The sequence below is a fragment of the Hibiscus syriacus genome, unplaced genomic scaffold, assembly GCF_006381635.1.
Source record: "Hibiscus syriacus cultivar Baekdansim isolate YM2019G1 unplaced genomic scaffold, ASM638163v2 tig00109960_pilon, whole genome shotgun sequence".
Lineage (NCBI taxonomy): Eukaryota > Viridiplantae > Streptophyta > Magnoliopsida > Malvales > Malvaceae > Hibiscus > Hibiscus syriacus.
Genome location: NW_024062541.1, coordinates 157,242 through 166,999, shown reverse-complemented (window position 1 = coordinate 166,999; position 9,758 = coordinate 157,242). Strand labels below are relative to the sequence as shown.

The 9,758-nt window shown below is 38.8% G+C and overlaps 1 protein-coding gene and 1 pseudogene across 1 annotated transcript; both read right to left on the bottom strand.

Annotated features, from left to right (window-relative positions):
- Nucleotides 1-430: 430 nt before the first annotated feature.
- LOC120211166 lies at nt 431-4,133 on the bottom strand (annotated as a pseudogene).
- Nucleotides 4,134-7,606: 3,473 nt separating this feature from the next.
- On the bottom strand, nt 7,607-9,274 carry LOC120211176. Its single transcript, XM_039209784.1, has 3 exons — nt 8,714-9,274; nt 8,130-8,636; nt 7,607-7,842 (listed from the first exon to the last, which is right to left on the bottom strand). Exons 1-3 carry the CDS (start codon nt 9,204-9,206, stop codon nt 7,607-7,609), a joined length of 1,236 nt encoding a protein of 411 aa, XP_039065715.1. The 5' UTR covers nt 9,207-9,274.
- Nucleotides 9,275-9,758: the final 484 nt, after the last annotated feature.

The window sequence follows — 9,758 nt, the reverse complement described above, 5'->3', positions numbered from 1 at the left end:
TTAATGATCAAAATGAAATTCGTAAAAGTTTAGCGACCACAAGTAAATTTATCCTAAATGTATAAGCAATAGAGAAATTCCAATCTCATTCTAGACCAGGTGCGGCCAAGCTTTTAAAATACAATAAATAAATAATAATATATATTGAAACATAATCATATCAGACAACTCACTTTGGCTACTGCGCGTATTCATCACTCCTACAACAGGAAACTCCCCCGCAACCCCATATACTCCTTTCGTATAGCCTAGGATTTTGGTTCTCAGTTGATACAAATTGGGAATCTACGGTAAACTACTTCCCCCCAAAATGTACATTTGGATATGAATACTACATTTCCCACTGCCATGATGATGCCCTTAAGGTGGGGCAGCAGAAGCCAAGGAAGCATCAAAAGTAATATCCTCCCAAAAATACACTCTCCAGTCCTCTGGACAATGATCAGCTTCTACCGATACGAGTCACTATATATCTTCCTTTCTCGAGATCATACACGGTCTTCAGCTGGGGTTTCCTCCATTTCAATATAGAAACTGTGAACATCAGTATCACGGAAAAGCCAATAATGGAAAGTAATGTGAATCAGTGTCGATGATATGAGCTATCCAGCCGGTGTGCTGCAGCCGAGTTGGCTGTGCTTAGCAATATGACGCTCCCAAGGCCCAATCTAATGGTATATCATTGACCTGATTAGCAAAGCTGATCCTGTTCAACATGAATCTCAGTTCAGAGAACGAATACGACTAACTCTCAATTTAATATTTTCATATGGTGAATGCCACGGTACCCTAAACATCATTGAACTAATGTGGTCCGTTTTATTTTGAGGACACTTAACTAGGAGAGTAGGAAAGATACCTTTCATCATCATCCAAAGCAATTTCAAGGCTATCGTGAAGTAAAGCCACGATATATGCTGAAGAAAAACAGTAGCGCAAAAGATCTTCCTTCGAATGATTGGTGTTTCCTTCAATTTTGACCAATCCTCTTCACAGAAATGTTGGCCAGCCATAATAAGATCGGAAGAGTGCCCCTTTGCGCAACCTAAAGAACTAATCCACCAGGAGAATACAAAGAAAGAAATGTAAGGCATTTCAAACACACAAACTAAGTGCACCCAAGCCTACATTACATGGTTCAGGATGTGCATAAAATGATCCATGTAAGTGCAAAAAAATTAGGAGAAAGTGAAAGGGGGAGAGGGATCAAGCAAGCATAAGCCTGTAAGAAAAGGACTGATTATAATTATACCTTTGAGGTATAGAAGAAATTTTCTGTAGCCAAAAAATTGCCTTGAAGCATGGGCATGAAAACTGACCCCAAGTAACAACGATCATAGGAACATTTCTCTGCATGTCACAATATATATAGTGATTATTATCCTGTGGCATAAGGTAACAAAATCAGTGGTGGTTCTAAGATAGTTCGAAACCTTTTCCTTTTTGTAAGAGCATTAGTGCAGCAGATCTGCACTCGGAGAAGTTACCCATAGCTTGAAATTCAGAAATATATTTACTTTTTTCAGCCATGGGATCTAACAAAAGTTTTGATGACCGGGAAAGTATCCTTTAGGTTTACAAGGATCTGTATACATTTCCTTATGAGTAGACTCGGCAGCTGCATTGAGGTAAGAACATAAAGACATAATAACCAGTAACTCCACACCTCTATTACAATCAACATGAAATGATGAAAAGTCATATCGACCAAAGGAAATAGGGAATACAAAACAACTGTTAAAATTAAACATTCAACCCGGCCTAAATACTAAAAAATGTAATAAAAGCGGTGTCCATACTCAAATTTAGATCTTCCTCAAGCTTTAACACTGCAAGACTCGAGATATGATTTAAGAACAACTCAATATGACTTAAATGCTTACTTTGAGTTCAAAGCACAGTTAAAAAAAAATCCAAGACTTCTTTAAGCACTCCTAGCCCGTGAATTTTAACAGAAAGCAATGCCTTGAAACATACCTGGACTGAAATCTCCTTTAATAAGTGATTCCCTCAAAACTCGTGTGCAACATTCTGGAAAATGACAAAAGTTATAATCTCCTAGTTTAAGTTAGGATTTTTTTTTGACAGAATCTGTAATGATGACATGCAGAAAAAATCAAATGCAAAACCATTTTGAAACAATAGCAATATTGATTAGAAGTTAGATGGACAGCAATTATTACTACTATTTTTAAGGCGTGAAGAAAACACTTGGCAGAAGGATAGGTGGATCAGTACTATCCGCTTTCATAATATATATATTCTCAATCTAAGCCGTTTTTGTTGAATAAGATGCCTACATTTGGAACACTGTGCGTAGAAAACCATACCAGCAAAATAAATAAATAAAAGAAGCTAATGCATGCTAAGGCCTAAGGTTACCTGCCCAAAGTGAGAAAGCTGTGGCTATAGAGACTGTAAGTGAAATTCCCGAACTGATGGAGCGTGAGAATTCAGAAGGCATCGTCTCACTTGAGAAAAAGGTTACCTGAATATAAGTCAAGCAAATAATTCATGGCGATCTTAAGCAAAGGACATTTGCAATCATTGATAAGTACTGCTTCTAGAATATTTTAAATTCTGAAAATGCAGATAATTTTGTTAGTGATGTCACTAATTATAAGCTCGATGACTTGCAATTATGGGGTGTAGAATTCAATTCAACTGTCCCCAAAACAATAAAGAGAAGATTTCAACTAAATAATCTTGAATCAAGGACAAACGAACCTGAGCAGATGCCCCACCAAGTTCAATAATTCCAGTTGTACGTAGAGGATTACCTCCAAGAGTACCAAGGACATAGTTTGCAACAACCCAAGCATATACCTCATCAGAACCTAAGTCATAGCATCCAAAAAAACTTAGCTTCAAAATATGGATCAGGGACCAGAAACTATAATACAACCGCAAGAACTGTAGACTTCCAGCATCGATACTACAAGAGTTGATTTTATTTAAGCCCTGAATATGTAACAAATAACATACGAATATAGACATCATGAAAAGCGAGGATATTCTAAGAAGTTATCCTTATCCATACCTATCGGTACTACCTCGGCTACATGACTTAAGCCAGAAGAGAAACAGGACAAACAAAACTATCATCCTAGTTTGGGGATCAAATACTCAAGCCGCTGATTCACTTCCATTCAAGACATAATTGATAGATTTTTCCATTGCTCATTTAAAGAGCAATTATACTACTACCTACGTCCAAAAAGCGAGGATATTCTAAGAAGTTATCCTTATCCATACCTATCGGTACTACCTCGGCTACATGATTAAGCCAGAAGAGAAACAGGACAAACAAACTATCATCCTAGTTTGGGGATCAAATACTCAAGCCGCTGATTCACTTCCATTCAAGACATAATTGATAGATTTTCCATTGCTCTTTAAAGAGCAATTATACTACTACCTACGTCCAAGCATTTCAATGCATGTTCATGCAACATATCAACTTCCAGTTATACTACCTTTACTACTTGCTTATTGATGTCCCATTCTGAATACGTCAAAATTTCCCACACAAAGCAAAGCACATTATGTTACCTGTAATAACGGAAGACCACGTCGCGGAACTTAAAACCAGACACCCTAAGCACCATCCTGCACTGCTCCATAATCCTATCCTGAAGCTCTCATCCAACAATCTCAGCCCCGCCGTCGCCATTACCTGATCTCGTCTCTCCCCACTGGTTTTTCGGGACTTTACTCCTCCCAAACTCCAAAAGCTCTTCCAACGAATCTGCAACTCCTTCCATCCTCAGCGTACGCCGACAATCCCGGATTACCTTCAAGCTCTCCAATCCTTCTTTAAAATCGAAAATCGAGTTTCTGACCTCGTCAACTTTGTACCTAACACGTGAATTCTCGTCCCCGTGCTTCCACCGTCGATTATGATGCTGTACTTGACGCAATATTTGGGGGAGAAATAATATGTAAACAAAAGCAAACAAAGCAAGGGAAATGGCCATTGAAACTGCGATGAAAGAAGGGAATGGCTTGGTTTGACGGGGGTTTCGGGGGAAAAGTGCAGTGGATCGGGATTTGGATAGGATTTGGAGCTTTATTGGATCCATTTTTTGTGGGTCGGTGGTCGATTTTCGGTTTCGGGCATGCGATCGTCGCATCAAAAGACCAAACTTTGGTGGAAGAGCATGATTGTTAACCACTGGACAAACTTTGTTTCCTTGCAATTAAAAAATGAAATTCAACCGAAATTGAATAAAGAAAAGGTTATAATGGAAAAAATAAGAAATATCTTAGGGTTCTTTCCCTTCGAATTGGGATTAACCTGGAGAGGAGAGACCAGGTTGTTTGAGTCCTCTCTCTCCTATCTGCATATTTTTTTCTGAAGTTTTTCTGGTTTTGTTTACGAGTTTGTGTTTCAACCTCCAACACCTTTTACGCGGAGGGGAACATCTTCGGTTCGGTCCGAAGAATAGGCCGAACATAGAGTATGTTCAAAATGAACCTAGTCTGTTTTCAAGGCCCAAAATTTAAAATTTTCATTAATGTAGAGAATTACACTAATATAATATCTCCCAAAACCAAAACTCTCTTCTTTTCATTCATTGATTCTTCCCGAGACTTTTAAAGAGTTCATACCTTTGTTCATCATGTTGTCTTCTTTCCTTTCCTCCAAAGTCTCTCTTTTCGCCCTCAATTCACAAGTATCCATGGCTTCTGAAACAGAAGCACCTGAAGTTTCTTCTTTGTTTGAAAAGTTGTGGAGGCAAAGAGACCTCTATTTCTTTCTACCTTTCATCTTGGGTGTCTCCAACAACGGCAGTGATAATAACAGCGTTTCAAGAGAAAACCGTGAAGACCCTTTCAAGAAACATCCCAACGTGAAAGAATCGTCCTCGTCAATCCATTTACTCAAGGCATGGTGGTGATCCAAGGGGATTCAAATTTGGAAGCTTGTTACGTGGTCAGGCTAACAAGGAGCCTGCTTCGAAGGCATACATAGAAGCCATGCCGAGTGGGAATCGGTGAAAGTGAAGATGGAGAGTGTGTGTTTGCTTGGAAGAGTGGAAGGCTGGTGAGGTGGTCAAAGAGAATCCTTGCAAGCACTAGTTCCATGATGGGTGCATAGAGAAGTGGCTTGTAATCCATGGGACATGCCCCGTTTGTAAGTATAAGATGCCCGTTGATGAAGAAGAGATGGGCAGAGGAGGGAGATTTGGGTTAGTTTTTCTTTAAACCATAGTATGAGAAGTGGGATTCAAATGAAGTCCTTTCAGCTGATTCTAATAGTGTCTCCTCTGCAAGTCCAAGGCCTGATGACAACCATGAAATGGAAGGCTAAAAGTACTGTGTCAGATACTTTTTTTTTTTTAACTTTTGTTGCCTTCAATTCAAATTTCTTTTGAATTTCGTTAATCTTTGTGGGAAATCATGTACATAGAGATACTTGTCTTTTCCAAATATGAATATAAATAAATTGATACTTCTTTTAGTGCAAACTATTCCTTGCAATTTGATTCTGACTTGAATAATCTTTGTATCTTCCTTCTTGCATAAGAATATTCCAGGAAAATTTATGATTCAAGGTGATTCTGTGAAGAAACAGCACCCTCAAGAACATGCCAATTAACTATATTTAGTTGAAGTTTGAATTTTGTTGTCGGTAATCAAAAAAAAATCCTTCTAACCACTACAAAAAAGTGATATTCATACTTCTTTTCTTTTCCATTAGCTTGATTGCTTGAACCACTAATCAAAGGCTTCTTTTCTTGGTGAAAGCCCATGAAGGAAAGTTTAAGCTTTGGAAAGTTCTACACCAACAGAAGAGGAGCTATATCCAATAAGTGTTTCTTGTGCTTTCTTTAAAACTGATTGCAAGTACTTCCCTTAGCTTCAATTCACTGAAACTGGTATATAACTATAATGTTCTAAAACTCAATATATGAATATAGATACGACAAACAATGAATTCTTTTAGTCCACCATCTTGTTCATCATTGCCAAGTCGGATTCTGTCTGTCGGGTCTTTCCCAGCCTGTATTTCTGCAGAAAATAGTTAAAGCTTTGTTTTCTTTTCTTTTTCCAATTAAGCTTAACTGTACTGACATGATTATATGATGAAAGATTGAATTGCCTGTAAATGGCTTTCAAGATGATACAAAGTGAGTCCAGAAATCCCATTGATCCTCATCACACTGTTTGGTGTTGCTTCTGTCAAGAAAGAGACACAAGGAAAACACGAGTAAACAATATTCTTATAAATCAACATATGATTAGACAAGATGAATATGGCCATGCTATTAAGGTTATTCAGAAGTGTCTTACTAACAGTTTCCTCAGGCAAGCTCATAGTTCATATGCAAAAGAGGGAACAAAAATGACGGACAAGCTCAGTCAGATGAAATAGTGTCAAGCACGGTAACCCCAACAGTGAATGCGTTATCAGTATGACATAAATCAAACTGCTTGACTATAGTCTTCCTTTCTGTAAGGAAATAACATGCATGAAATAACTCATAACATGCGCATTAGTAGTACAAGAGGTAAAAGAATCTACAAAAACACAAGCATACACTAAAATCAGGATGGACCTAGCTGATGAATTTGGATAAAATATTGGCAAAACTATATAGCTGATGAAGATGTACATGTAGCCCAATACATGCCAAAGACCAAGGAAAAGAGAAATGGATATTGGGCTTGCCAGAAAACAGCGGAGTCTGCCAATCAGTGAAATCCCTTCCTGATTCTCTAATTATGCTGTTATTGTTCATCGTCAACTGGAATATTTTTTAATTAAAACTCCAAATTTTAACCGTGTGGTAAAGTAACCATCTTTCAAGGAATAACAATATTAGCAGCAATACATGGTCAAGATTAGCAACAATATAATGTTGTTCCCATGTTGATACCATGAATCCTGGGAAAGGAAACGAAGGACGGCAATGGAGAAACAAAGGTTGGTGAAGTTTTGTTCTGGTTTGCATCATTTGTGCCTGAACAGCAGTCCCATGACAAAAGGATGCGTCTTTATTTCGTGTTTCGGTTTCTTGTTTTGTCTCTCTTTACCTCGTCATCATATGTTGTTGTTTCACCATCATACGGAAAGAATGAAAAACAAGAATTCATGTCACTCGTATGTTCCTCTTATCATAGAAAGTATTCCTTCATACTTTTGTAATGATTCTATCCACTACGAAATTATTAAGAAACCTTAAATTAAGGAACGAACATAGTTAATCAATAATTATTAAGAAAGTATTCCTTCATACTCGTATGTTCCTCTCCATTACAGCAATGACTTTTACCTCCTGGTTCATAGAAGTGGTTAAAACTTAAAACCCCATAGACAATGCAGGTTTTTTTATAGGGAAAAACGATAAAGAAACCGGCAATCGGCATAATTATAATTTTACTGCTTTGTTTTCAACTTATGGAAAGACCGAGGATAACAAGAAAAAGGATGCAGGGGGGTACGACTTATGGGACAGACTGATGCACAGTTTCATCAAATCGTCACCTTTCTCTTCTACCTCTTAACGGCCCTCTCGGTTATCTTGGAGCGCTTCCACATTAAACTGGAAGCCCCTTTCTTCTTCATTTCTGAAATCTGGGTTGTTTTTCTAAAACTTTTTCATATGGCTCCTACTCCAAGGAAATCAATGAATGTGGGTGAAACGGTCTCATATTGGTTGCTGCCTGTTGCTGCCATTGATGATGAAGGTTCACTGCCTGAAATTTGAGTTGTTGGTGCTGAGGTACCCTGGTGGTGGAGGGGATAGAAACCATAGCATTGGGGTTCATCTATGGGCCTGTCCCAAGATCTGGTCTGGTTGAACATACCCATCATGTCATTGCTCTTGAGACTTGCTGCAAATGTAGTTCAACGCACCAGTTACAATGTAGAGAAACAATGACAAAACGTGATTGTAATGTTAAAAAGGGGCATGTAAAGGAGAAAGGTGAAGGAAAACGGTTACATCAGTCAATGTCTGTAAAGTAAAAGAACAATTTAAAATACAAAAATCATCAAGGAGTTGTAGTAAGGAAATCGAGGTAGGTTTCCAAAAGGAAACCAATGAGAAACAACACAAATACCCAAATACCACATATAACTGTGCATAGTATAACAAAGGAAGCTAGGAAGCAAAACACACAGAGAGACCCACCAGGGAAGATATCAAAAGGTGCTTGTTGTGGAGGAAAGCCATAGCGAGGGACCTCGCTGCTTGGGATTGCTTCTCGCCCACTGGTCATGTGGGGTGAAACATCACCATTGAAGGTTCCAAACTGGTATTGGGAGATGGTTCCAAGTCTTCTATTGGGAATGTTGAGACAGTATGGGGCTGGTGGTGGTTCAACTTCTGTGGCTGCATCTCTGCAGACAAAGTTTGGAGTTTCTTCAATCCTCTTGTAAACAGATTGGCTCAGCTTCCTCCTCCTGTAGGCACTCGATTGTTCTCTATACTTCCTAGCCATAATCACATGCCAATGGTTCTTCACTGCATTATCAGTTCTTCCAGAGAATAGCCTAGCTATCATTGCCCACTTGTTACCATATAGTCTATGAGCTTGCATTAGCCTCTCCTCTTCTTCTTCAGTAAACGCTCTTCTGTTGATCCTAGGGTCCAATTGATTAAACCATCTGAGCCTGCAGCTCTTACCTTCAACCACAATGAAACAAAAAATTCCGATGAGTATTTAATGAAGTAAAGAATACCTTTTTTGGTCACTATCTTACCTGATCTTCCTTCCAACTTCTCAGCTATAAGGTTCCAGTTCTGAGGGCCATAAAGAGCTACGAGTTCCTTGAGCTTAGTATCTTCTGCAGGCCTCCAGTGGCCTCTGGCGCAAAGCTTTGAATGTCCACTATCTGTTTCCTTGCCACTTACAGCATTCTCATTGGGGTTCTCTTCATTTAAGTTGGTGTTCAGATTAATAATGGTCTTACTGTTCTCACCAAACGCATCACTGCAATCAGAACCTTGACCTTCCACGACATCAGAGCTATGGTGTTCCGCAAAGCTCCTTGCTTTACAGTCCCCCATGAAACTAAAATCCCAAGGAGCTCTTTGATCACCGTATTTTGGACCGAGAGAAAGCGAATCCATTTCCGGATAACCCATCCCCATTGAAGAACCAGAAGAAGAAGGAATAGTGGAAGAGCAACAGCTTAGTCCATTATTCATGTTGTCTTGTGGTGGTTCATATATAACAGCACACTTGTTAACCATGCCTTCATTTCCTCTCCCTGACAAATGCTGTTATAGAACTGTTACAAAGTCATACACATGCATCAGATAAATTTCAAAAAAACAAAGGAGAGAGAAGACCGAGAGCCAGTTTGACAAACAGTGAAACACTGGGAAAAAGTGAAAAAGATCAAAACTGAAACAGCCAAACGAGATGGAGGGGCGATCTCTGTGTGTGTAAGAGAAAACCCACAAAGGAAATGAACTAAAAAACAGTAATTTAAGCCTTGAAGTAGTTAACTAGTCCCCCCCCCCAATATCATTAAATTTCCATTGTCCCTTCCATCATTCACACGTGTGTAAGTTCCCTCACTCTCTCTCACTGATGGGCATGAGGGTTCTAAGGCTGTCCCTCTCTACATTGACAAGAAAGACTCATAATGTGATGTGTGTAAGCTTGGGGTTGTGTAGGTCCAAGACACCTTTCTTTTCAAAGCCAGAAAAATTTACAGAAACTTGACAAAACAGGCCCCCCTACTATCAAATTATATCAGTCCCTATATAATTATTTTTTAACTTGAAGATTGGGTTTTA

What these genes read in the sequence shown, in the direction of transcription:
- LOC120211176 (XM_039209784.1), bottom strand. Translation starts at nt 9,206, where the DNA reads ATGGTTAACAAGTGTGCTGTTATATATGAACCACCACAAGACAACATG. An exon ending in GAAGTTGGAAGGAAGATCAG is followed by an intron (nt 8,637 to 8,713) that starts GTAAGATAGTGA and finishes TTGTGGTTGAAG; the next exon opens with GTAAGAGCTGCAGGCTCAGA. An exon ending in CTTCCCTGGTGGGTCTCTCT is followed by an intron (nt 7,843 to 8,129) that starts GTGTGTTTTGCT and finishes CTACATTTGCAG; the next exon opens with CAAGTCTCAAGAGCAATGAC.